At 47.5% G+C, this 27,977-nt stretch overlaps 1 protein-coding gene across 4 annotated transcripts in view; it reads left to right on the top strand.

Moving 5' to 3' along the window:
- The window catches only part of PAX7 (paired box 7), a 100,432-nt gene extending 74,773 nt beyond the window's left edge, over positions 1 to 25,659 (top strand). For 3 of the 4 annotated variants that reach the window (XM_040587177.1, XM_040587178.1, XM_040587176.1), the window contains exons 8-9: positions 21,324 to 21,570; positions 25,544 to 25,659. In XM_040587177.1, coding sequence (XP_040443111.1) covers positions 21,324 to 21,570; positions 25,544 to 25,659 — 363 coding nt within the window. Of the gene's footprint in view, positions 1 to 14,440; positions 14,507 to 21,323; positions 21,571 to 25,543 lie in introns of all 4 variants that reach the window. The other variant, XM_040587175.1, reaches the window with a different exon arrangement.
- Positions 25,660 to 27,977: the final 2,318 nt, after the last annotated feature.

Raw genomic sequence — 27,977 nt, 5'->3', positions numbered from 1 at the left:
CCCCTCCTTTCCCTTCTTGCCTTCAGGTTGCTTTCAGGAGTGAGTTTGCAAGGGCTCAGTGATGCTAATCCTCACTGGAGGATGCAGGACTCGGTGTGCGTGTTGGTTGGCACATTGGGGAGCAGGATACATGCCTTGGAAAGGGACTGTGCTTGCAGCCAGGTTGTCAGGGGTGTCCCAAAACACATGGGATCCCTCCAGGACAAACACAATGCGAAAGGGACAGGGAAGTGGCCTCAGACCATCGTGCTGAGGGCAACCTGGCTTGGACATGCAAGACAGGACTGCTTAATCCAGGTGAGGAGCTGGGGGAAAGCAGACATGGCATGGCTCACCGTGCTCCTGCACTTCTCCATCCTCAACTTCATAAAGCTGGAGGGGACTTGGGATCTGCCTGAGACGACAAAGCTTGGCTTAGGAGTGGGCCTAGAGGGGGGCAGGTGGTTGACAGGCTGAGGGACCAGCCCTGTGCTCTGGCTGGCTCAGGTGATGGGGACAGGGATCAGAGTTCATCCCAGAAACACAGAGCCTCTTTGCCAGGGAGTTCCCCTTCCCCTCCACTAGCTGTAATTAGGCTATTGTTGCAGCTTTTGCTGGGAAGACAAACTCTATTAACATGCAGGATAGGGGGTGGAGGGGAGCGAGGGGGGACACACGGAGGGAGAGATTCCCTTCCCCCCAGAACTGCGCTGTGCTGCACTGATAAACAGTAAATATCGGGGAACAGGATTTCCACATTATCTGAGCGCGGCAGAAAATCAAAATTTCAGTCTAAATCCGAGGAGACGAGGCTCATAAGCTCCTCCAGCTGATACAGACGCCGAGCCCAGCCGGCAAGGCTCAGGAGGCACAAAATAACATTTTTTCATTCAAAAAAGAATAAAAAAGAAAAAAGAAAAGAAAAGAAGAGAAAGGAAAATAAAGAATGAATGAGAGGGGAAAAGCAAGAAATATTTGGGGGCTGACTGCAGGAAAGGAAGAAGTGGTGCAAAGTAGAGCATTGTCTGATGTTGCAACCTTTTTCTGATGAGGAAATAAATACCTGGGTGTATTGGGGAGGGGGTTGGACACTGCCCATGCAATGAACTTTCCAATTGGCAGCTCTGGCTCAGCAGAGTGTTGCTTGGGGATCGACCTGTAGGACACTAACAGCTGCTGGAGGATGATGGCAAACCTTTAATTAGCGATTAGAGTGCACAGCTGAGCACAAATCCAGCCCTGAATTAGGAGCCACATGGGGTCTCCCCGACCCTAAAAGCCAACACCGGATTCAGCAGCTCTGTTGGGCGTGGGTCCACCAGCTCTAATGAAGCTCTGGGCCATGCGTGCTGCTAATAGCATCTCTGCCCTGCTCCGGCCTGGCAGACAGGGCAGGAGCCACCCCAGGTGGGCACCGATTCCTGCTATGGGACTTGCAGGCTGCAGCGAGGAGGGGGGCACAGGGTTCCCTAAAAATGAACAGCAGCGGTGAGAGCAGGTCAGCGATGCAGGAGAGCTGGGCTGGAGGTGGCCACTAACGCTGCAGTGAGAAAGGGACATGGTTCTGCCTGCTTCTACAGGAATTTGCTCTGCCTTAGTTCGTGGCATGGTTTCACAGTGCCTTTTGCTCTCCCAGGGACCAAGGTGTTTCAGTGCCAGACAGAGCAGGTATTCTAAGGAGTTCAGTTTAGCTACTTGCTGTGTCCCAGACATTTTTGCATCCTTGGCTGGATCCATGCTGTTTCCTGATCTTCCTTGCATTGGAGACTCCATAAAAGCATTGCTTGCAGCGCAATCCATAGCTCCAGGTTTTTAGACCAAGGAAACATGGTTCAGCCACATTTCTGTACAGCACCAGAGGCTCTGAGCTCTCCCTAGGGATTTTAGTCAACACTGCTTGGAGCAATGAAGAAGAAAAAGCAGGCACTAGTTGCAGAAAATACTTCCTTGGTTTCTGTAGCAGCCACTTCTGTCCTCCTGCTCCCATCACCAGGCCACAGGCTCATTATACCTCTCAAAACAAATAAATTCCTTGCTCTGAGCTGCTCCCTTAGCTCTCAGTCTCTGCCCAGCTCCCATGAATATCCATTCCCCTTTCCCTACCTCATTTCCATGACCATCTATAAAGTGGCATCTTTCATGCAAAGAATTTTAGGGTCTGTGTTCCAGCTCCAGCAGGTTTCTAGCAGAAACTCTGTCCATACCATATAGATCCAGGGGCCTTTGGTGGAGCTGAACTGAAGTATTAAGGTTTCTCACAGGCAAGACTTAAGGCTCTCGGTAACTTCAATGCTTGAGTGACTTCTGCTGCTGAGGAAAGGAGAGGTTTTTATTTCAGATGAGGAGGAAGCAGGTGTAACAGATTCTTGTTGGAAACATCAGTGTCTTTTGTACTGGCAAACTGACTTGCACTTGTTAGAGTGTGGAAACTTATAGGATGCTGCAGCTTGGCATTGGGTGTCCCAACCCCTTTGCACTGTTGCGAACTTGTTCTGTATTGTTCTCTCTTCTCCTCAGTATTGGGTCTGGTGGAAAGGGCTGGTTTTCCTGAAGTATTTGTCCTTTCCCTTCTCACAGGTGTTTACACAGACACCACAGAAGTCCTAAAACTGAAAATCTGAAAGTCAGAACTAAGGTGGCATCTTTCTGGTCACATCATCTGGGTCTGAGGTCAATGTTATCAGAGTGGCCAAGCCATTTTATATCAGCTTAGAATCTGTTCATGCATTTTAAAGAGCAAGTGCCCTACATCTCTTTAAAAATTAAGATCTTAATCCCATACTTTAAGATTGGTATTTCAAAATCCCTTGGCATGCATGCAGGGCTTTCTTCTGCTGTTTAGTGGAGTTAGCATTGCCTCAGGTTTCGCTGTTTGAACAATCATCAGCACAGAGTTTTGGCCTCCATTAACTACAAGAAAGGCTGATTTAACACTGAAACATGTGCTGGACTGCTAATCAGCATGCACTGATGTATCAAATATATCTCACCTATCACAAATCCCATCCAGGGGATATATGGAAAGTCATGGGGATATGTGACTCTAAATATTTCCAGTGTCTTTTACTATCCAGCCTCTTTTACCTACAGCACTGAGCCTCAGACAGCTCTTGCTGTTGGTCTGCATGCTCTGTTTTTTCCCCACTGTGTCCGTGTCATTACACCAGCTCTCCAGCTACATTCTCCCAGCTATGCCAGGAGATTGCCGGTCTCCCCATCAATCCCACCAGCTACAGCCTCTTCCTCCTTCCCCCACTGCTCATAACCCAGCTCCTGTGTCTCTCCTTGCCTGCTCCCCTTGCTTTATTTCACCCGGGGTCTCAGAGCTGCAGTCCCTGCAAGAGGGTTTCTCAAACCACTCAAGAGCCGCAGGCTTGTCTGGAGGGCGAGAGGTCAAGCACTAGCAAGTGTTTCCATTTAGTTCCAGATACCAGCCTGACAGGTGGGTGCCTCTTGATTAATTCCCAGCTCCCCTAAATGCTCCCGTCGTCATGTGCTCTAGTCCCGTTCAAGCCTAGGCGAAGTTAGGGGTGAAAAAAGGAGAATATTGGAATGCATTAGGTTCTGTCCATTCCAGCTCTTGCGGTGGGATCATGGCCTGGAACAGTTGCAGATCTTCACCTCCAGCACTTGTCATGCTGACAGTACTTTCAAGTAAAGATGCGTACTCAGAAAGTAGAGTCAGAAACCTTCAAAGCCCCCAGTTCTCCCAGCACGGCTGCTATGGTGCAGTTCTGAACTATCTGCATCTTCTTGCTGATCTACAGTGACACAAATGTCCAGCTGAGGATGATGTGGTACAAAAAAAATAAGGATTTGGGATCAAGGGAGCATTTTCATCATCTGAGCTGGCCTGAGCCTTTGGAGGTGGGCTCTGATGAGGTTTGTGAGCTCTGCGAGGTCTGGCTGCTGCTAAGTACGTCAGTCAGCTTGTGTGGGTTCTTGACCAGTAACAGCTATGCTAGCATGATTTTGGTAATCTTGAAGGCCACATGGTCATGCTGTGGTGATTCTCCCTTTCAGACTGTCGTCGTTTAAAGGTAACAAAGCACAGTATCACACAAATTCATTCCTCTTAACTAACACACTCCATTAGGGGCTCAGTCATTTTAGATGCTCTACATGACATGTGCAGAGAGACAGGAATCTTCAGAAAATGGGTCAGACCTCAGAAAAACTGAATCCCACTCTACTGAGTGCCCTGGACTAAGGAGACATATATTTTGTCGTTATTGGAACAAGTATTTTGCTAGAGTCTGAGTCTTTTTCCCTCGTTCTCATTCCCCTTTTCACACACGCTGGTTTGTAACAGTGTCCAGAAATGCCAGAAATCTCACCAGGACATCTCTGCACACATCCACGCTGGAGAAATCCCCAAGGCTTACGTAGCTGAGTGAATTTCAGAGAGTAGTTAAATCCCATTTGCCCAGTTAATGCTGTGCAGGGTCCTGCCGAAGGTTTTAGTGGAAAAGCTCAAGAAAGGGAAGGTGGTTTAATGTTTGTGGCAGCAGAGAACTGGAAGTCACTGGACTGATGTCAACTGCTGCTGACTTGGTGGCCCAACTCTGGCAACTACTTGCTCTTGTCTGCAGGGTTTTCCCCATCTGTGTAACAACGAAAGTTAGTGTGGATCTGCCATGCAGGAATGCAGAGAGACTAATATCACAAAGGACTACAAAACACGCTGAAGAGCAGGGAAGGACAAATCCGGAATCCTATAGGTGTTAAAACCTCCTGAGCAGCAAAGCATCCAGCAGCGCTGAGGTTCTAGGGAAGCAGCCAATGCCTGAGTGCTATTTTTTTTATTATTATTGTTTAAAACCCCCCTAACTTATTAAAATTTTGCCTGGCTGCATCTATTGCTTATTCAAATACTGCCAATTTCCGTGGATCTCATATCAGCTCCCAGCATCTCCCAGCCTCAGTGCTTGGGTTATATGGGAAGAGCGAGAGAGAGGGGAAAAAAAACTGCAAGCAAAATAAAAGCCGCTATCTGACAGAATCTCTCCTGGGGATCTCAGTTATTAAAAAAAAAAAAAAAAAAAAAAAAAAAAAAAAGGAATCATTTTTCTCTTAGCTGGTGTTTGTTAAATGTGCAGGAGCCATAGGCAAATTTTTGCTAATTTTGTGCATGCTTTTATCATACTGGTGATTCACTGGCAGCTTTATCCTCTGATAAGTGGATTAGTTGTTGAGCTAAACAAAAAGGTGTTTGACAACCAGGAAGCTCTAAAGAACATATTTGTTTTCCAAATAATGGAGCTGTGTTTGTTGCTCAGTGCAGTGTGGGGTGGTGTTGTGAATTTCATTAGCTGAAAGGAAAGGCCTCAAAGCTTTTCTCCCTTACACAAGGCTGTGGTTCAGCAGGAATGTCTCCCTCCTATCAGTGGCAGGTTATTTTTTTTTATTTGCTTTGGTCTAGTGGTTTGGCCCCGGAGTGATGCTGATTAGGGAGTGGCTAATGAGCTGTGTCGGCGTGAGAGCATGGCATCTTTTGGTGGCGGGGCCAGGCACACGCCAGCTTCATTCAGCAGTGAGCATCGCGGGTCTCCTAAATGGTTAGCAGAGCCCTATGGCTCACCACTAGACCCAGACTTGTAGGGCTGGTAGCTAAACTGAGAGCACAGAGAGAGAAATTGGCTGAGCGGAAGAGAATAGAGCTAAAATAATGAGCTTAACTTTATCTGAGACTTTCATCGTAATATCTGAGCATCTCATCATCCTGGGATGTGTTTCTCCTCGCGGTTCCATGGGGAACGTTGTTATCTGCAAGGCCAAGAATGGAGGCACAGAGATTTTATCCTGTTTAAATGTAAGGTAGGAACCTGAGACTTTGTCAGGGCCCTTTGGTAGCCCAAAAGGCCTTCTCTGTAAAAGTGCTTTGTATTTAGTAATTCCATATTCCTGTGCAGTTGTTGTTTATTTTCAGCCCTTTGGAGTCTTCCCTTCCTGTCTTCCCACTCAGAGGCACACAGCCCTTTGGCCATATGATCCGAGTGCCTGGGAAACGATGGGAATTTTCTCCTTGGAGCTGCTGGGAGCTTGGGGACAACCACAGTGCTTGGGGCTGAGCTCTGCCTCGCCCAGTGGGTCCTCGCTGATAGCAACCATAAACATAAACTCTGCATGAGGATGTGGCATAAGGTGCTTTCCTGGGCCTCACGTGATTTTCACCCTCTCAATATCATTCATGATTTCTTCAGCAGTTTTTTGCAGTGATGCCCTTGGAAGGAATGGTGTGGGTTTGGGGCAAGGGTTGGAGGCACTGGCTCAGGCTTATAAATCTCTGTGGATGCTACTGATAGCAGTGGGAGATGCATCTCCTGTGGAAATGAAGCATCTTTTTGCATCCTGATGCCAAACCGTATGTTCGCTGGTGTCCTTTAGAAATATAGACAACCTTGGTGATAAGAAGAACATAATCCCAGTGCTTGAAACAGATAGCTCCATCCCTCCTGACATTTTTAGGAGCCCACAGAGATGGAAGGATAGTCAGCCACGCCATTCCCATTCCCTCAGCTTTATTCATGCGATGGCCAGACGTGAATCCAGTAAAGCTTGTTTTCCCCTAGCAAGGGGCTAAAAGCAACGTACTTTTCCTTGACAGCCGACAGCAGCCCCTGGCTGGGAGGGTGATATGAAGAGGGAGCGAACACGGTGCCATGAGAAAGGGGGGAGGGCTGTGAACAGATCTGCAGTCACTAGCAATTGCTCTGGCATAGATGAAACGGGGGGAGGGAGGGAAGAAAGGGGGGAAACGGCAGTCGAAGAGCGAAAGGTCCCCAGCTGGCTGTTAGTGGCATCTGCACTCGGAGTACAGACTCCAGCTGAGAGCTATTTCACTATTTATTTACATGTAATTATTGCTATGAGGTGCAGATATTAACACTGTCAAGAGCAATTTGCCCTGACATTTTTCACTTGCTCTGTTCCCTGACGTTTTGGGTTTGGTGGGATTTTTTTTTTTTTCTCTCTCTCTCTTCATCGCACTGCTTCAGTTTTGGCAGCACAGGGACCAGGCTTTTTAATCCAGCGCCCTTCGCAACTCATTAAACTTTGAAATTTAATTTTGTCCAGAGAGGAGCTGGGGCGCAGGGAGCGTCTCCCACCCCCCTCTCCCCATGCTTTCGCACCCGCCACCCATCTACAGCAGTTCAAGCATTTCCACTCTAAACAAACCAAATTTACCGGTTGCCGCGTTTTCAATTGGAATGCAATCTCCAGCATTAACCTTTGCTTTCGACACTGCATTTAAAACACACAGAAAGGTGCCCAACCATTTATTAGGGGGAGAGTTTGAAAGTGCACGTAGAGAAAGCAAATGCAGAACAAATATTTTTCGAACCAGTGCCCCGACCAGCATAAAAATCGCAACCCATTTCAAAAGGTGAGTTAGGACCGGTGACGGTTTCCTACTTCTTGAGGTCCCAATTTTTTGCCCCTTCCCTTCACTCCGCTCCTGCCTAAACCATCTGATTTCAATAGCTGGTGACACTTTAAATTAAGACTTCCGGCCTACACTCAAGCCCTGATTTAATGAGGCAGTTGTTGTATGTCATCTAATAAATACCAATTGTGCATTAGAACTTATTTGCCAAGCAGGAACAGTGACGTGACAGGCACAACTCACCGCAGCCTGCTTTTTTTCTCAGCCGGTATGGTGCTTGTAATCATTTAGCATTTGTTTTAAGACACAATAGACCACATTCCTCGTCAGCAGAGCTCCACCGCTCAGTGGTTCACACTCAACACAGGAGGCTGAAGGACTATGCCAGGGTGTGTGGGGGTTGTGTTTGTGGAAGTTGTGGAGTACTTCTTCAGTGCCTGTGCATAGTGAATTTTTGGAAGAGGTTAACTAATAATTCCCATTCTGCCATTTTATCTGCAGCACCTTAGGCCCTTTTTCTTCATTCTTAGAGTTGGACCAGACTTGGCTTCTACTCTCTTGACTTTGCAGGGGAAGAGATTCAGGAATCTGGCGCATTCCCCTTCTTTCCTTTTCTTCTGGTCTGCTTTCTTGGGGTGGGAGCAGAAAGAGAGCAAGGCCTGAGGGGAGACAACCAGTCCCCAGAGTTGAAATATCTGGCATTTGGGGGCTTTTGGATTTTGCTGCTTTTTTGTGCAGGGTCTTGAGGAGTGGGACATGCTCCTTGACTACAGCACTTCTGTGTCATTGCAACACAAATAAATAGCAGTAGGAATGGCTTCATTATACATTGCCAAGTCCTGTGGTGCGTCTGTAACACGCTTACCCTGCGGCAGAAAGGATAACAGATCACCACAGATGAGGGGACAGGTTGCTGGGACATTGTGGAAAGAGCAAAATGGTTTCATTTCACTCAACGCTTTCTGCAGGGCTTATTTGTCTTTCTTTATAAGCAAAGGGACAAAAATGTTGCAGCTGGATATTTTATTTTCAGTATCTTTTTGTTACAAATTGCAGTGTTTTACTTCATTTTGATCTTTCAATGAGAAGTTTGTATTTGCGCGTGCATCCCTCACCCATTTCCTTTCCATTTGCATTTATGCTATTTGAAAGGCTTTCTTTCATGTAAAAGAAAATGTTGTTTATCTTTTTCATAGTATTTATTCATCACCTGTCGACCCTTTGTAAACCTTTTCTGGAGTGACCTATAATATAATGCAGAAGCTTCATAGTATTTTCATTACTGCAGGCTGCATGTTTAAATGTGATCAGTACCCAGCATGAAAACTCAACATTTTCTATTTTTAGCTCCCCATGCCTTGCTACCCACCACCTTTTTTGTGTGTGGCAGTGAAACAGAGCTGATCAAGCTGTTCCCACCTTTGTAAAACTTTCTTGTATCTTCCAGGGAAAGGCCTATAGATACACCAAACAGCATCATGTGGCACTAATGTTTTGAAGTTCCCCTCATTGCTGTGCTTAACTTATTATAAGGCTGTCTGGAAGGAGGACATCAGCCTTGGCTTTGGGTTGTTCAGATTCCTGCTCCCCCATAAATCTGCACCATCTTGAGTTTTAGCCTTTATTGGGCTCATTTTTCCAGTTGTAAGGTGAGAGGTGGCAGCCCCGCTCTGCCTAGGGCTGATGATAAATACATTAAAGCAGGTCACCACAATCTTTGAAGAAAGAAGAATGCTGCAGAAAGAAGACACATTTCTGCTTTTTACGTAGGTGTGACTTTGGATAGCACGTGATCTGTCCTGCTACTTTCTTGGGGGGTGTCTGAAGGGTCAGGATGCTCAGCTCTTGCTGGAGTTCAGGGGGTGAGCTCCCCTATACAAAAAGCTCCAGACTCCTGGGCTGTTTTGTGTGGACAGGAGGTTTTCCTCTCCACATAATGACCAGAGGAGAATTAATCAGATGGACGCTTTATTACTGGTGACCAAATGCACCCACAAAGCTCAGGCACCAGCTGGTACATACGTTAACTCCAGTTTTACTTAATCTTGCAGTTTTTAAGACAGTCTCTTGGTGGGGCAGGGATGGGAGGAGACAGGACACAAATTTTCTGAGGATCTCTCAGGTGCTAACACTGACACCCTGGTCTGAACCCAGGGCAAGGCTTTGAGCAAGTAAGACCCAGGCAGTGATCTTGGTTTTGGGCTTTGGTCTTTCTGCTTTGCCCATGGCCTCAGCCCTGCATCCTCCCATGCACAGCACCCTTTCCCCAGGATCCCGAACTTTCTGCCAGGGTCCTGATTCCTCTCCAAACTGGAGAGTGCAAACCAGAGGAGAGCTGTGCCCAGGGCTGCAGATCTCTGCGCTAAACTCTTCCCCCAGCAGTCGTGACCGGGGGTACTGGGGTGCAGTGGGAGCGGGGAGCACAGGAGATAACCATTGGTGTTGTCAATGCTGCTGGGACTTAACGTATTGTGAGATATGGCAGCTTGTTTGCACGGGTGTTAACCAGCCTCTCCTGTCCCCTTCTTGTCACTGCCCAGTCCCTGCCACAGCCAATCTGTGTCCTAATCTCCATCAATTAACAAGAAACACTTTTCGCCCCCTCGCTCCCCTCCACCAATACGGACACCCACCCTGAAGCCTCGGATAAAGAGGAAAGAGCCCCCCCAGCCTCGACCCTCTCCCCCTTTACTTTCCACTAACTCAGCGCAACCAATTAGGCATCTGACACCCGTACTGGCTGACAAATTGTTTCTGTCATCTGCTTTCTGTCTTTCATTAAACGAGAGGCGGAGGGGGGAATTGAGAAGGGAGGGGGGGCTGGGAGATGTGATCTCCCATGCTTAGCGAGGCCAGATACATTAATTACAAAACGGCCATTTGCAGCATGAAAATGCATTAATTAAATTTATGCAATCATTATCTTTAAATAGTCATATCTTTAAAATAATCAGCCCTTCCTGAGTCTTCCCTCTCCTCTGCTAAGTATCTCTAATCCCTTTTCCACCATTTATCTCTGGATCAGCAGTGGCTTGTATGCTTTTAAACTTCTGCATGCAGGAGATGCCTTAAAAACTCTGCTCGAGTAATACAAGGGTGCGATACCTTCACTCCTGCCCTTGGCATTGCAGTGAGGAGGACAGGTGAGGGGCACCACTCTACTCAGCAAGTTAGAGGATTTGCCATTTTTTGGAGGCTTTTGATCAAGATATTTTCAGAAAAGAGAGCTTGTAGCTCAGCCAGGAGTTGTGGGGTTAATGTATAAAGTTCTTTGCTTGCATTTGTACAAGTGAGCAAGCTATGTGCTGGTTTACATACCCACTTAGTAAATGTATTGCTGTTTTCGTTTGGAAGAGGTTTAATTTTAATGAGGTAAGACCCTTCCCTTTGGCACAGACGTAGCTTTGCCAGCAGACAGCTACCTTTCATCAGTGTATCTTTTTCTTCTTAAAAATCACTTAGTTCAAAGCAGTAAATTACATTCATAAGAAGAGCAAGGTTTCAGAAATTGGTGTTTCACTAGTCTGATGCTCGAGATCGCTTCCTGGTGGCTTCATATTATAATTCTAAAACATATTTTATTTTGCAGTGCCATCAGACATAGCTGAAATGAAATTGTGCTGGACAAATAAGAAGGAAGTGCAGTTAATGATGTGTTAGCTCAGCTTTATGCTTTTACGCTTTATACATTTATACTTTATTGTTCAAAGACTTCACCTGTTTGTGATTGTTACTCGAATAATCATTGCAAACTTATCGACGTTTGTGCTGCTCCTCAGCAGACCCCAGGTGCAGGAGTGCCAAAATACCCAGGGAAGAATTAATCTCATCCCCTGCTTAAGTAAGCACCTATAACACCACAGGAAAACTCCAGTCCAAATAGCTTTTAAAGAGCTGGAGGACTCAAAGAGGGATACTTATCTAAACTCAAATCCTTTAGGGCTTTCTTATCGCTCCTGGTTAAAGATTTTGTTCTGCTCTTTGTATGTCTGCATCGTTTTTAATAAATCCTATGTGCTTTCTTTCCCCCCTATCTGTAATGCCTAGTGGGCCAATGTCCAATTAAACGGGAGCCGACGCAGTGGTATTTGGATCCAAACCTCATGTTGTGTTCACCTAGAGATATGAGTTTTGGATTAAGACCAGGTAGAATTTGGGGGTGGTTTTGATGGTGATCGAATCCTGCCAGATTTCTCACATCTGAGGGGCAGAAATGAGCTCTGGGGTTCAGAAACAGACAGTAGCTTGTCCTGCACAGGCAAGTCCCCTGGACAGTCCGATAGTCCTCAGCCTCCTCTTCAAGAAGTGGATTGTGGAACTACAAGCTCTTTGGATCCAGACCAACAAGAATTTTGTGTACAAGTGATTGCAAATTATGAATACAAAGGGCTTGTTTTCCCTGGACCATCTCTGAGAATGGAAATTTCTGGAGAGAAAGGAAAAGCCTTACTATGGAGCAAAACAGGCAAAGATATTGTTGAGCTAGAACTTCTTAGCTCTAAGGGTGATCCTCTATTTAAGCCAGTGTTTTCAGCACAAATCCCCACTTTTCTGCTATTTGTTTACACTAAAACTCTGCACCTTGGTGGATGCAGCTCCATTATCCCTGAGTTCAGATCCTGTGAGGGTTTTGGGGTTCGTGCTCGGCAAAAGCAAGCAGCTCCCTGTCTTTGAAAATACCACAGTGCTCCCTAGCAGCAGAGAGGAGTCCGAAGGGAGAGCACATGGCACTATGTAGGGCTGCAAAAGGCATTGCCTTGCATTCAGGAGCTGTGATTTTCCCATGGTGAGAAAAAAAATGGTCTTGACTTGAAAAATTCATCCTTCAGAATATCCAAAGTGAGCTGAGGCACTTCCAGATGGGAGCGGGATCTGGGTTGTTCATTCATTAGGGTGAGCTGCAAAGAAAAACCCTTACCTTAAAAAATGCACCAAGCACTCCCCCCCCCGGAAAGCAGGGAACTGGGAGAGAAAGCAAACAAGCAGCAGAGGAGCTGGCAATAGGAATCACTTCTGATTTTCTCTTTCTTCCATTCTTTTGCCAGCTTGAGTTATTAAGTGTTTGGTGCGAGCCTAGTTAGCCCTGCACTTGCTGAACTTATCAGGCTTATTTCATCTCCCCATGACCTCTCCATATTTACGATGGGAACCCTGGAGGCATTGGCTTTGCTTAACTGGTGTATCTTACACTGCAGTTAAGCTGGACCTTAACTGATTACAGCCCTTGATTGATCAGAGAAAGAGGGAGGGGAAGAGAAAGAGGAGTCCTAGAGCAGATACGCAGGACTATCAGTGCACCAAGCAGCTTCGCCTGGGGCTGGGATATGCCACTCGGGGGATTCTTTGTAGTGCAGCTCCTTTCACATTTATAGAGGCTCCCCTCCACTCTCCAAAAAGAGAGAGACGGAGAGAGAAAAGCAGGCGAGGGGGGGCATGGAGCAGACTCAAAGGATCTCAGGAAATCTTGTTTCGAAGCAGTAAGTCAGCACCCGCACTCCATTACCAGTGTCCGCGGGGGGTTGTGATAGTGAGCGAGCACAGATCAGCTTAGCTGAGAAATGGAAAAGAAAAAAAAAAAAAATGAGGGAGAGAAATGGAAAGGGAGGAGGGGAAGAGGAGACCTTTCTATGAATTTTGGTTTGTCTTTGTTAGTCTCTGCCAGCGTGGGGCTGCTGAAGAGAGGAATAACAGAAGTTTATAAACCAGCTTTAATTTGCTGGGACTTAGCTGTACTGCATGGTCTCCCCACCCTGCCATTATTCACATCAGGCAGATGCACAGTAATTAGATTTAGGGTTGATTTAGCAGGAAACATTGGTGTATGTTGTTTTGTTTAGTTCTTGCTATTTTTAATCTCTCCCCAAGCCCCAAAAGCTTTTCATTCCCTGCCTGCCATCAGCATGTCTGAGCTTACCTAAGAATGGAAAAATAGGTGCAGAAGAAAAGGCACAAGTCCAGCCCATTTCCAAAACCAAACCTAACCTGACTCCTTCTGCTGGTTTGGAAAAGTTTAGGAATTCCAGTTTTCCATGGTTGTGCATTTCTGCTTTCTCATCCCTGGTGACTTTGTGAGTTCCAAAATGCCACAAGCAAGATTTGTATTCCTGGAATTAATACCCTGTGTCAAGTTGCCCAGAGATGCTCTGCATCTCAACAAAGGGATTTTCCTGTGGAGACTTTCCTTCCCAATGTATTCACTTGGCCTTCACAGAAAAATGTATTCATGGGGAGAACAGCATCAGCGTAGTTTGCTTGTGGTGACTTCTGTTAATGCAGTCTACTGCCTAGAAGTAAGGAACGTGGGGGGGCTCAGTTTGCTGACCAGCACGTTTGGGGAGCATTTGCTTTCTTTTGGTTACTGTTATACGAAATGTCGTAGCAACTGCAATGTAATCAGGAAAAACACTTCATGCTTAGGTAGCAGAAGATGAATAATGAAGTTGGTGGTTAGTAAAGCACAAACTGCCCATTTTCAGGGGGGAGATGCTCAGCAGTCCATGCAAATCAAACCCCTTTGACATTTCAGGGTGGTAAGGTGCTAGTTAGCCTTTTGGCTTGAGTGTTTCCCATTTCTGGAAGGGGTGAGCCCATGTTACTTGATTCTGCTTGGTAGTGAAATTGATGCCCATAGAACTAGGACCCCCCTTTGCCTCAAACAGCCCGCACTAGCTTGGCTTTTTGTTTCCCTCTCTGGTTATCCAGACTACTAAAAACTTTGCCATCTGCTTTTATGTAAGTGACAGGAGAGTTGTGTGCCCTAATGCCAGGGATAGTGGCTCATGTTTCTAGATCAAGCAGTTTTAATGTAATTCCTATTCACAGTGATGCCTCCGCCCTTCCCCTCCAAATTACACTTCTGCTGCAGGGTTTCTCATAGCCCTTACTGGATGTATAACCCTGTGGTACTTCCAATTTCCTTATGCTATTTCCACTGCAAGAAGAGCCCACTCCTCTTTCCCAGAACATCCAGACTTAATCACTTTCTCTTACCCTTATAGCTAAGACCTTCCCGTTCTTTTGTATAGCTTAGAAACTTTTCTTTAGACCTTCTCTATAATTTGTACATCTCTACAGAAGCAGGGTGCCCAAAACAAGATGCAGTGCTCCAGGTGGAACCTCACCATAGCCTTGAACAATCAGGTAATAACTTCCCATCGCCTTTTTTTTTTAATCCTCCCCTTGTGCAGCCTGCATTGGTCTGCTTTGCTGCAGCTCACCATTGCATCCTCAGCTCCATCTCACCCCCAGCATCTCCCCAAGCCCTCTCCATCATGAGTGTGTGGCAGTTTTTCATCCGTTAAGTGAACAGGGTCATTTTAGGACACAAATGCTCATCTCCATTTCACCCGCTGTGTCCTAGACCACTCCCCTATGGCGCTGAAACATCCTTCAGATGTTTTAAGTCACTGAAAGGCATTGATGATATTTCTGGGTTTATTGTTCACTGCCAAACTGTACCACTGCTCAAGCACAGGCCCACAGTAACCATTTCTGAGCAGTTTGAAGGGATCTGGTATGATATGTCCCATACACACCAGAAGAGATTCAGGAACATTGCGTTCTGTTCCCGGCTTTGCTTCTGACACGCTTTGTGTGGCCTTGGGAAAGGCATTTCACTGGCCTCCATGTATTTTCCCATGGAGTGGGGAAGGTTAGGAAACGGAGACAATACTCTTATACAGCAGCAGCCACCTCAGCCCCAGAGTCCTGCCGCAGCGTAAAGATTTGTAAGATGATGTTAGCTTGTATTCTTAACACTGTTCTCTTTAGCACTAGTAACATGCTGACAGATAGATTATAAATACTGGCTAGATGAGGCAGTGGAGCATCAGGTTTTTTAAACTTTAACCCACAACAAAAATGAAGGGGAGAGATGAGTCACATGTTCATTTATGCCAGTGTGAATCAGGACTGTGCTTGGAGCGAGTGTACTTACTCTTACAGAAGGCTGATGTGAAGTTTGCTCCCTCGGCTCCAAAATTTAGTTGGAAGTGACATTAGATGGGAGGGACTGCTGTTACCCAGATCAGGCATTTTCTGGGTGCAAGAAGTGTGAAGCACTGTCTGGATCCTTGGTCTGATTGCAAAATCAAATTTAATGGGTGTACTTACTGGATTGGTTTGGCATACTGGGATACAACTCATCTGGGTCTAGTGATTTAGAAAATATTCAAAATTAATTGCTTGGTTTTGTGAGTGCAGTGTTAGTGATTGCTACATAAGTCATTTTAGTCCTACCTAGGGGCATATTTGCATATATTTATCCTCCTTTCAAGTGAAGATCTTTGGGGAAACTGTATTTATCTCCTCCTAACTCTTTCTTCAGCTTTCAATAGTCCTACAGTCACCTCTTCATTTTGTTTCCATTTAATGTATGTATAGAATAATCGACTCTTCCTCTTCCCACCAAGTGAAAATGAATCCACAGAGATCAAAAAGCATTAATATGAGGAAGGGTTGCCTTCTGCAAGAGAGAAGGAAAAGATTAGCTGAACAGGCTGCAAAACAAAGATGGAAAAGATTAAGCTGGGTCCCCACCAAGTAGCTAAGAAAGTCTTGGAGGACAGAGCATGACCTATGTAGAGCAGAAGCTGAATCAACCACAAATGGCAGAGAGTCCAAGCCCTTGTGGAGGAACGTTGTTAGTTTGGTCCATGTCGTTAGTGAATCCACAAGATCCAGCATGTTTCCCAGCGCAGCCATCAGGCCCCTGTCACACTTTCTGTTCCCTAGGAAGTGGCATAAATGTTAACACCACAGAAGCTGAAACAGAGATTTCAGCCTACAAACACTCTTTGTAACAGAGAATTTCCTAGTGATGTAGTATCAGATATTCCAACGGATCACATTTCCAGCCTTTCCTGAAGAGAGGGGATTTCTACCCATTCCTAGGAAAGCTGTACCACGGCCTCAGAAATACTGCCGACTGCTAAGAGACCTTTCCTTTTTGGTTTCTGCCTGGTATCCAGTTTGCATTCCTTTGGGACCACCCGGCAGCTTCTCTGGAGTTAACACCCTTCAGCTAGTTGCAGATCATTACGTCTTCCCTTTATTCTGAACTTAGCCAGGCTCAGCAGTTTCTAAATGCAGCATTTTTCTAAGGCAGCCTCTGATTTTGGACGCTTTGTGCTGTGTCAAATTGGGTGTCCACAAATGGAGACGCCACAGAATCAGGGGTCACTCTGCAAAATGCTGTCTGCAGGCTCCTGCCTCCCCATCGTATTGGTTGCTTGAGTTTGATCTCCTCGCAGCACCTCCGTGTCCTCCTGGGCGTGGGGCAGCGCAGCATCACGAAGCGTAGATATAAAGCCCGCTGTGGTCAGGGCCTGATGTCTCTATCAGCTGGGTATCTTAGCAAGCCTAAAGCAAACTGGGAACGCAGGGTAGGAGGTGTAGGGACTCTCAGGATGACTGGCATGGCCTGGGCTGCCCTGGTATTTGCTGTAGAGCTCCTGACGGCAGAGGTGCAGCAGCCAGGTCTGCTGGGACAAGGCTTTGTCATGGAACTCACCTGCCACCCGCCCGCTCCCCTCCCCGACGTCCTCACACCCTGCTCCAGCTAAGTGGTATGTCTCCCTATTGCTTTTCTGCCCCTTGCGCCCCTCCTGCCCCCCCCCCCCCAACCCACCCACCCCCCCCCTAAAATCTGAAGGCCTGATTGCACAGATTGAAGGCCCTAATTGCACTTCCCTTTCCAAAGCCGCATTCGTTTATCATAAAGGGTGCACATTTCCCCTGCTACAGTTTCCACGGCCAGAGGCCCTGAGGGCCAGCTCAGAAATGGAGGGAATTAATTACATTTTTTTAACTCCCCTTCTTTTAAAGTAGGGGAGAGAGTGATGAAACGTCCCGGGGGGGGAGGAACAGGGGGGAGCTGCAGAGATGAGGGTGGGGAGGGAGGCAGCAGCAGGAGGTGGGGAGGGGGGGTGGGTTGGCTCTTTCATCCAGGAGGGTCTTTGTGCATTAACCTTGGTCTCCCCAACACATCAAGACCCCTACCCCCTCTCCCCCATGACAAATGACCTCCGGAAAGGGTAGGAACAAGGCTGAAGGCTCCTAGCACCATGGCTGTTATTGACTTACCCCAAAGTGCAAGCCCACGCCACGCCTGTGACTGATTTGGGACAGCAGCAAAAGGAAAGGAGATGGGGCAAGGGAGAGGGACAACTGACGAGAGGGAGGGGAAAGGGAAGGCTGTCAATCACTGTGATGGACAGGTAGCAGATTTCCCTCCAGATAAAACCTTACAGATGTGAAGTGGGTATTGATTTTTAGTTAGTGATGATAATGCACCAAGAAGTAATAAATTATAAGAAAGCAAGGTCAAAAAGAAAAGGTAAAAGGACTTTGCATTCTTGAGGAGGGGATTTCTCCAGATGCCCCAGACTTTCCTGAGTTCAAAAGTTGCCTGGAAAATGAGTTTATCCAGCTGAAACAAGAAGTCAGATAACAAGGGCCTGGTGAGGCTGGAGGGCTTGTGTAGGGTTAGCCATGCTGGGTGGCTGTGTAGCAGAGAGGGAATAGAAATCTCCGATTTACTCTTGTCCTGGGGTTGGGGAGATCGGATGCTGTCCTCTGATAAACCTGTGCAAACAGAGTTTCAGGGGAGCTCAGCTCCAAATTGCTGTCAGCGTGCCTGGAAAAGGCAGATGCTTCCCACCATCAGCGCTGCTGAAGAAGGAACAGAGATCTTTGGGGTTCCTGGCTCAGCCTCTGTCAGCGTTCGTCTGCAGCTCTGAGCCCACCCTGCCTCCATGGGAGCACCCAGCAGGGATGTGCATCTTGTAACCACGTTCCAGCATCTCCCCTCTCCAGCCTCCGCAGAGTTACATACCCGTTCACCACCCTGGCATTGTTGTGATGAATTATAGGCGCACCTATGTTTTGCCAGAGGAAATTCAGCCTGTATTAGGAGGGGATGAATTGTCCTTCAGAAGTGTCAGTTTCTCTGTAGACGGATTCTAGAGGATTAGCAGAGACTAGAAACTTAACTTCACATGCCTAAGGTTAGTTGAGTTGAGTCCTAGCTTAAGTGACTTGCACAAGCCCTTGTGAGTCAGTAGCAGAGCTGGGATTAGAAATCAGTCCTGATTCTGACTGATTAAAGACAATTAAATGTCTTTAGTAGGATTTGTGCAAGTGTCTTCTCTGGTCTCAGCTCCTCTGAACCTGGAGAGTGTGAATCTGGGTTTCATTTACCAACATTGCTTTCTTTTTAAAAAGGCTTTAGCGGAAGTGTTAATATGACTTCTGCTTGCTTTAAGAGCCTTTTATTTTCTCTGGGTAATATAAAGCAGCTGACTCTTTTGGGGAGCTGGCCAGGAGGGAGAGCACTAAAAAACCCTCTGGTCTCTGAGTGGTTCCAGTTGCCCTTCATTTTATAGTGCACAATTTCTTTTCTGCACCTGCAGGGCTTGGCGGTGCGGGCAGCACATCCCCGGTCAGGCAGCACTGCCAGCCCTGGACAGCTCAGGAAGGGAGAAGTGAAACGGCCCAGCTTTGTGCTGCCAAGGTGGAGCTTTCCCCAAATAACTCGTAATTCATATGACTGTATCGTGGCGCATGCAAGCAGGATGTTCATTGTTTTAAACATCTGATTCTGCTTGCGAATGAAACCCAATAATGTCTCGTGGCTGCTGTATATGCGAGTGTCCTGGTTATCTGTCAGGGCAAAGAGGTGCGCAGGGTGTAACACCTGCAGCTAAGGTGGTGCTGAAGCTGTGAGAGCTGGCTGCAGCCGGTGGGATCGAGGGGTGTTTGAGGGCATTCGTAGCTGAGCCAGGTCAAAGTTCCTGACCCAGCTTTAGTGGAAGGTCACAAATAACTTTGCAGCTGGGAAACCTACCTTCAGGCTGCACTCACGTGATTTCCCTGCTGCATAAGCCTGGAGGCAGAGAGGTTTACATTACATCTACACAGAAAAGCATGACAGCCCTATCTTCATATTAATCTACTCTCTTGCATATTTAAATGCAATTTCCTTTCTTCATCCCCATCTTTCAGTCTTTGGGCTGTCATGGGGCAGGGAGTTCCACCGGCACACTTTGCACAGTGTTATGGCTAAACAACTTCATCTAGATACCTCGAGGCTTAATCGCTGTGATTAAGAAGCTGTGCCCAGAGGGCCTGGAGAGCTAGAGATAATTCAGACTCGGTCTGCCCCATGGCATAGACAGCTAAGCCAGTTTTAACTTCTGGGGACCAGCAGCAAACTCTAAGCTCAGCACAGGCTGCAGACCCCTGAAGGAGGAGCAGCTAAATGAACACTGCCTGAGCTTTATGCTGCTGCTGCTACACTGCTTTTACTTTTCTTGTTCAAAACTCGTTCCTGTGCCTCTGTACCACACTGCAGACAAACCCAGTGGTTTGGGTTAGATTGATTTTCCAGGCTTTTTAACTAACGCACTCCCCTCCCTCCGCCCCCCCCAGTCCCTCGCCACTGCCTCCCCCTCCACGGGGGTCCAGCCACCCCTACTCCCAAATTCCCCTCCCAGACAAATGCCTGGGAAGGATCTCCATCCGGCTGAGTCGGGAGGTGGCATGACATCAAGGGAAAGCATCTTTGCAGGACTCCTGAGGCCTTCCGGCGAGAGGAGAAGCTTTAGAAAGCAAAGAGCAGCACGTAGCTGGTCATTCAGCCTAAGCCGCTGCTCCGGCAGGAAGGTGAGGGAGGAGGGGATGGGGAAGGTGTCGGGGTGAGCAGGAAGGGGGGACGCCGCTCTATACAACCCCTCTTGTGTCCTTGCAGAGAATGTATCCTCTGCACAATAGCTCACCAGGCCGCTGGTGGGGGATAAAGGGCTCATTTTACCACTTGCCAGGCTCCAAATATTTCCAATTTGCCACTTTAATTGATGTCAATAAGGTTATGCTAAATTTGGAGATTTTCAGCCGCTCGGCATCTGAGCACTGGCCTGGCCCCCTGAGGTGACTGGCTGTCCCCTCTCCCCCCCCCTTCCCCAGCACAAATACGGCAAGGCACGCCTGCGGCGGCTGCGGAGATCAACCAAGAGGCATCAGGAGTTCCCTTCCTTCCCTCACCACAGCCCTGCTTCTGCAAACTCTTTACACTCTTAACTTGGCAGCCCGGGGGTAATTTTGCTGATTGCAGAAGGCAATTGCATTAAAGCGCTAGTGGGATCAGGGTCCTTGTGTGAAGGCCTGTAGGCAGCGGCTTACCCCAAACTCACCCGCAGGAACAAATCTGGCATTTTCGCTGCAAAAGAAGGCGGGGGGGGGAAAAAGTTCATCTGTTTCAGGTCTCAAAGCAGGAAGATCGCTTGTGTGCAAATTTAATTACATTTTCAAACCAAGCACTACACTGAAATGAGCCGAGCCAGGACCTGTTATCCTTTAACATTTGAGGGTAAAGAGAACTTTGACATTTCAGTCCCTAAAGCTGAATCTGCATCAAAGCCAGAAAGGATTTGCATCTGGTTTGGTTAGGGACCTTTGCAAACCGAGCTCCACTTAAACTTCCAAAGAAAGTCTTCAGCATCCCTTTTTGAAAATATGGGGGTTTGCTCCTTGTCTTATGTGTTTCTTCCTCTGTGAGGGCTGGGCATAGAAAGGGAGACGTGCCAGCTCACGGCAGTGCATGTCGAGCGGGTTTGTCCCGTTTATTCCTTTCTCCAGCGTTCATGCTGAAAAGCACAGCTAACGTTGGCAGGTCAGCAAAGACAGACCAAAGATTGAGTGTGCTGGGCAGCAGCTTCTGAATTATCCCTAGTAAGCTTTTGAAATAAAGCATTACATGCAGAGGAGCCAGTTGTGGAGGTTTTATTTGATGGTAGCAGGCCTTCATTCTCCAGCCCGGCCAAACCTCTATTGATATTGTATATTATACTGATAGAGCACCATTATATGCAGGCTGTTTCTCCCTGGTATGCATGAAGGCAGCTGCACGCTTATCCTTTCTCCTCCAGACATTGACATGTTGTTTCCTGTGTTTCTCCAGGTGATGAGCATCCTGAGCAACCCCAGCGGGGTTCCTCCGCAACCCCAAGCTGACTTCTCCATCTCTCCCCTTCACGGTGGCTTAGACACCACCAACTCCATCTCTGCTAGCTGCAGCCAGCGGAGTGACTCCATCAAGTCTGTGGACAGCCTCCCGACTTCCCAGTCCTACTGTCCTCCCACCTACAGCACCACCAGTTACAGTGTGGACCCAGTGGCTGGCTACCAATACGGACAGTACGGACAAAGTAAGTGCACTGATTGTATTCCCCCTGCATAGGGAACAGGAGAAGAGAGGGAGCAAATGTAAGAAAGTACGGATACTGTATCGGGGGGGATTCCCATGGAAATCTGTCCATCTAGAGAGAAAAAAGGGATTCTACTCACCAGACACAGATGGTTATTGCTCCACACAGCCTCCCCAACACCCTCGCAGTCCAATTCAAAAGTGCTTGAAACACTTGAGGTAAAACATTTCTATTAGAAAAGGACAACTTCCAGACCTCTCTCCTTCCCCATATCCAATTCTTACTTCTCCAAAAGCCCTACAACATGTTCACCCTGCTCAGCCAAAGGAAAGCTGGGATTTTAATGCCGTCCCTTAGGATGCAGAACTATATGTGTTGCTTTCCCCCCTGCCCCCTGTAAGGCAAGGGCTGCGTCCATGCTCAGAGGTTTTGCTACAAAATACATTAAGCCGTTGCCTGTCAACTGGGCTGTGGTTCTGTGAAAGCTGAAGTGAGACTGGAATTGTAATCCTGAACCTAAACCTCAAACCTGAAAGGCAGAGGGATCCTGGGAGAGTCTGTTTCTCCTCCAGAATGGCTGGGTCACAAAACCACCAGCAAGCCTGGCAAAGGGCTCACCTGCCGGTGTTAAACTAATAATAAGTGTGGTGGTGTGAGAGAGTGATCTGCGGAGGGTTAAAGGTGCATCCTCTTCCTCCGGGAGCGCTCCTGCTTGCCCAGAGCTTGTCCTTAGTGACCTTTCCTTCCATTTGGCTGTGGCTTTTTATTCCCCTCTCCGTCACAGCCCTTTAATGTCTTTAACTTCTACAGCTAAATGAGAACCGGCTGTGGCAGCAGACGGGATCAATAGCAGCTTCCCCCCACCCCTCCCTTTTTTTTTTTTCGGGAGTTTGATCTGTGACCCCTTGACCTTCCCCTCGCTTCTGGATGTGAGGCTGGACACACGTGCTATTGATAAAAATCTTAAACAAATTCCAATACCATGTATTTCCAATAAAGATTCCCTTGGGCAAGACGTTAGTCACACCCATGTGTGTAAAAAATAAAATAAGGAGGACGAGCTACATTTTCTGAGAGAGAGAGAGACCAGCAAAGGAGGAGGAAAGAGAAAGAAGGGTTTGTCTTGGTTTGCTGCAGGAATTTTTACTTGGGCCTCTCCTTGTGCTGATGAAAAACTGCTCGCACAGCCCTATTTATGTTGCTTTATTTGTCCCCCTTTCCTGATTTCTGTCGCATGGCTTCTGTCCTGCTGGACACCCATTCAATTTACAAGTCCAGTTTAAAGCCCACTGGGGTCGGTTCAGAACAGCAACGTTTTCCTGTTAATAGTCATGAGAGTCCAGGCTGCCAACAGGTTTATGCCCAGCAGCAAGTCTTGCATGGTCAACAGAGTTAGTCCAGACATGTCCCATGCCCAGAGACACGCAGGGAGGTAGTCATGAAGGCATTCTTCTTGCTGGGGCAAGGAAGGTAGGTGAGAAACCATCATGCGCCAACCACAGTGCCAGGGCTTCCCAGTGCTGGGAGCTGGAGTCACACCCAGTGGGGTGGCAGGTCTTACAGCCAAAGCCAATGCCCCGCTGCATGGCAATGCTGCACAACCAGCTGTAGCTGTTCTAAGGGAGGATCTATGTTAAGCAGCTAATTCCACATGTGTGCATGTATATGTATAGATATTTGCATTTACAGCTCCGCACAGGCAGTCCATAAGTCCACTCCTCTATAAACCTTTCTTATAATGACCCCCATTTATAATAATCTCTATGCAAGAAAACAGTTTTCATTGGTAATTAGTCCTGTTAGAGCAATCACATGAAGTTGACCTTGATACAACACCACTATTCCTTGTCTTTCTCAGTGCGTGTTGTATTTAGCAGGTACTTCTAACTCCTCCTGCTTTTTAATTCTTCACTGCTTCTTTTCAAATGCTGTTTAAATGCCCATCAGTTTGAGGTGAGCTCCAGAAGATCATTTATTGATGTTCAGTTCAAATCGTGTGTTTCTTCCTTATATGATGCGGCAAAGAAGTATCAAAACTCTTTTTAGTGAACACTGTGATAGAATAAAAACAGGGGGTTGTTATGGTGGGGGCAGGCTCTGTGTAACAGGGACGTAACCAGGGCTTGTAAATAAGAGCTCTGTAGCCTTGGTACCTGGCTTTCAACCTGGCCTGCAGAGAATCTCTCTATCCCCACTTTCTCTCCTTCTTACTCTCTATTTTAGAAACACAAACCCACACTTTCTCCCATAAGCAAATAAACACCCAGAGTACTTCTGGTAAGTTTCTGGTTTTATTTTGGTTTCCACTGTATTAAACCAACAAGCCACTTCCCACTGGCATAAAAAAAAACAATATTGGGAGTTTAGCCTGGGTTTTTATAGAAGGATGGGATTGCCATCAAATTTCCTTTTTGCTGGATACTGCCCAGAGTGGGGTGGCCGGCTCTGGCTGTTCACCTCCCTCCTTTCCCAAGCAGCCATCTGAATTCACCCAGAGCACGGGTGACAACAGGAACAGAGGCACAGCCGCCATGCACCCACAGTGTGCCTGAGGAGTGAATTTCCTCTTTACCTCCAGCCTCTCCAAGACATTATTTAATACGTTTACCTGAAATACCAGAGGACCAAGCTGATAAGGCTTGGACAAGCGCCATAGCTTGGCATCTAATCCTCTGTACAACCCCCCTTGAAGCTAGAGGCACCACAGTGCACCATTACAGAGCCCGGCGCTCCAGGATCCCAGATCCCAGTCCCCGAGGAGTGCCAGTCAGCCAGCTCCACTTGCCTAACTCCACTCCTTTCAGACCCTGCCGCCTGCAGAAGCTGGGCTCCCCAGTAGGCATCGCTCTGGCCCTGGATAACTCACCCTGCGCCGAGCCTGCTCGCTGCCAGCGTGCCAGCCTGCCCGCGCTCGCACAGCCTCGCTGTCCCAGCCAGTGAGGAGCAGAAATGCCAGATTAATGTGGTCCTTGTGGTTCCCAAAGGCCGGAGCTGTGTTAATGATGCCGGTGATGGAACGCAGAAGCGTGAAAGGAATTCTAATAGATATGACAAGTCTAATAAGAATTTGTGTCTGGAAGGGACCTCCTCTGGGGCAGGCGTCTGACAAGACGTTGATGGCTGAAATTTGTTTACTCATTGGCACCGATTGTACGTCTCCTGCCAGCTCCTTATTAATCTAATTTAGAGACATTAAAGCTAGTGAAAGGGAGAGACTTTGACTGAAGCTCAGCTAATAAGCAATGTCACCATCCTGCCCTGGTCCTCTTCCCCCTCAGACCATGGGGCAGTCAGGGGAGCTGGGGTACAGGTTCATGCATTGCCTCAGGAGTTGTGGCTGTGTTTCTCTCCCAGCTGGAGATAAGCAAAGCACTTTCCCTTAGGAAGGGTGAATGAAGGCAGGTGGCAGAGCTCTCAGAAATGAGTCAGCATGCAGCGGATGAGTCAGATTCAAGCCTTGTCCAGATTTGGTGAGCTCCCAGTGAAATCTCTGGAATCATTTACAGCAGCATCACTGAGTGCAGGAGTTGGCTTTGCCGCTGTGCGATGATACAGGGAGGTGAGGCTGGAAAGCTTAGCCTGCTGGCTTTCTGCTCAGGCTCATCTTCAGGCAGCTCCCTTGGAAACACCATTTTCCATGGCAGAAGTAGAATTTTAGCTCTTTTCAGTAGGTTCACAGAGCGGTTCGAGGGACTGCAGCAGCACGTGCAGTGTACTCTGCACGCTGCAGCTGCGCTTAACCCTAGCAGCACCTGTCAGGTGTTTCTGGCAGGGCCATCATCTGCTTGCAGTCTTTCCTAGGGGTGCAGCAGGACCCCCATGTCTGTGACAGCCACTGTGTTGGGCCTCTCTTTGCAAGAGTCAGTCGGCAGGGTCCGCTGGTTACACACCCTTTGATGCTGAAAGCCTTATTTCCACTAAATGCTAACGTTTTGCTGTTTTCTCACCCTCTTTTCTTCCCCCTCCTCTTCAGCCGCTGTTGATTATTTGGCCAAGAACGTGAGTCTGTCTACACAGCGTAGGATGAAGCTTGGAGAACATTCAGCCGTTCTGGGCCTCCTACCAGTAGAGACAGGCCAAGCTTACTGAAGAGTCCGACTGTGCCAACAACCCACTCCAGCAACTTGGTACCACTGGAGAAAACACCACCAGCCTTCCAGGGATCTACCTGTACCCGGACCCTACTCCTTCCCTTCCACCTCGCATCAACTTGAGCTGTGAAGGAGACGGGAAAGAGAGGGAGGGCTCTCCAAGTATCCAGCTCCTCCCGGAGCACTCTTCTCAGAGGCAAGCCTGGCCTCTGTGACCTGACTCCTCTTGTGGCCAGAGACAACGGGTTGGGTACATTTATTAACCCCGAGCTCATGCCCTCCCTCTAACCTACCTGGCCATGGCATTTTGCCCACACTTAAGGACTTTCCATTGATCTAGGTAGTTGGCATAGTCAAAGCCAAATTGATCTTTTTTTCTTTGTAAAAAAAGAAATGTTTCATTTTGTTTCCTTTTCTTTCCATTGCTGTAAATTTGGTGAATGTTGTATAGGAAGGAATAACCAAGCTGATCATTAAGGGTGATACAATTCGAGACCACAGAAGACCTATGGACCAAATATAAGAACTTGTTAAAAACAAACAAACAAACAACAACAAAACCAACACAAAACCACAATCAAACCCAGAAAAACTTATATTAAAGTGACAGCAAATTTCCCCACCCCACTGTACCCTTCCGTTCTCACTGGTAGCTTCCCAAAGCAGGGCCAAAGCAGGCCAGATTGCTGCTAAGCAGGGGCAGGATGTAAGGCCATCCAGCCTGGGACCTTTGGAAAGTGTAAATGTAAATTGCTGCATGAGGACTGGAGATTATGGGCACAGGCACGAGCAACATTTACTTTTCCTCTTAGGGACCAATTTAGACCTGATTATCACTGAAAAGACACAGGCGTCAGATAGCAGCAGGAGATGCGATAGGGACCGCTGGCCTTGCACACACAGAGGAAGGGCATCAGGGGCACCCGGTCGTGTTGGAGCTTTTGCCTGTCCAGTCGAGAAGGGCAAGGACTTTCAGTGGCCCTTCTTTCGCTCAGCAGGAGAGAAGCTGGCCATGAGAACTAAGACAGGAGAGGGAAGAGTCAGGGGTGTTTGTTAGCTGCCTGCTTGGAGGGGTCAGTACGCAAAGCCAGGTTCTTCTACAAGTAAAGGGCCACCTGGAGGAAAAAGGTGCTTGTTCTGAAGATGCTTTCCCGCAGCTGCCTCTCACTGAGGGATGAATGTAGCCGTGGAGTCAGAGAGGAGATGACCTGAAGAGTCTTTCTAACAGCAGCTAGGAAGGAAAGGTGCTCTCAGCTGCAGCATTGCACCTATTTGTACTGCAGGAAAAGGTTTACCTTACCAACGGCATTCTTTGTCCTCTAGGTGCCAGGAGAAATGCTTCCCCTGTCCATCCTCCTGGCTCTTCCCCACCCCTCTTATTTCACGTACTGTTTTGTGCAACTCGAATCTCTCAGTCCCTTCCCTCTGCTTTCATTTTGGTGGTGGAGCTTCTCTCTCTCTAAGCCAGATCTTGTTCTCTGGATTTATCACCCCACTTTTCTGTAGCGGCCAGTGCTCTCGCTTTTGTATTGCCTCACAATTCTGCTCATCACACTGCTCAGATAAAAGCAGCCAACAATAAGAGGTTACTGCTAAGTCATGGCCCACATGGGTTTTTAAATAGTTTCCTTTTTGCATGTTGTGATGATCCTAGATGATTCTTAAGCAGATGTCTAATATTACAGACTTTTTTCCCCCCTCACCTTCCTGTGTTGAGAGGGATCCATTCAAGAACGCGCTGAAATTTGACTTGGAGAGGGCGAGGAAAGCTGTCCCTGAGATAACCACCCTGAGACACAGAATCTGTGTCAGCCAGTAGCTGATGTGTAAAGTTCAATGGCAACAGGCAGTACTTAAAGTCATCCGCAGACTGTTAGGGTTTATAACACACTTACTATTTTATATGTCTGCTTTCCCATAACGAATGTCTGCTTTGTCCACTGGTGGTAATGGGGGACCACGTGGTGGGGTGAGTTCTGGTCTAGCATACGCTTCTATGTTGTTAAAGGAGACGCTCCCCTTGCGCTGTCTTCTGTTGCTGCTGCCTCTTCCGTCCTTCCCAAATAATCTGATCTTGTTTTTGCAGCTGAAACAACATTTTTCTAGGGAACTATCCCCTGCCTTGCCCCAGCATCATTTATCATGAACCACCAAACCACTTTCTCTTGAGCCATATGGACAAGTACCTGTTCTGACCAAAGCAGAGTTTTGCTGCTTACGTTGCTCAGCATCCTATCAAAGCCACATCTGGCTTTCATCAGCTTTGCTTTACGGCTGTGACAGAGCCCACTCTACATTCCTAAAAACATATTCATA

This window comes from Falco naumanni, chromosome 3 (genome assembly GCF_017639655.2).
Source record: "Falco naumanni isolate bFalNau1 chromosome 3, bFalNau1.pat, whole genome shotgun sequence".
In the NCBI taxonomy this organism is placed as follows: domain Eukaryota; kingdom Metazoa; phylum Chordata; class Aves; order Falconiformes; family Falconidae; genus Falco; species Falco naumanni.
This window is presented reverse-complemented; position numbering and strand designations above follow the sequence as displayed.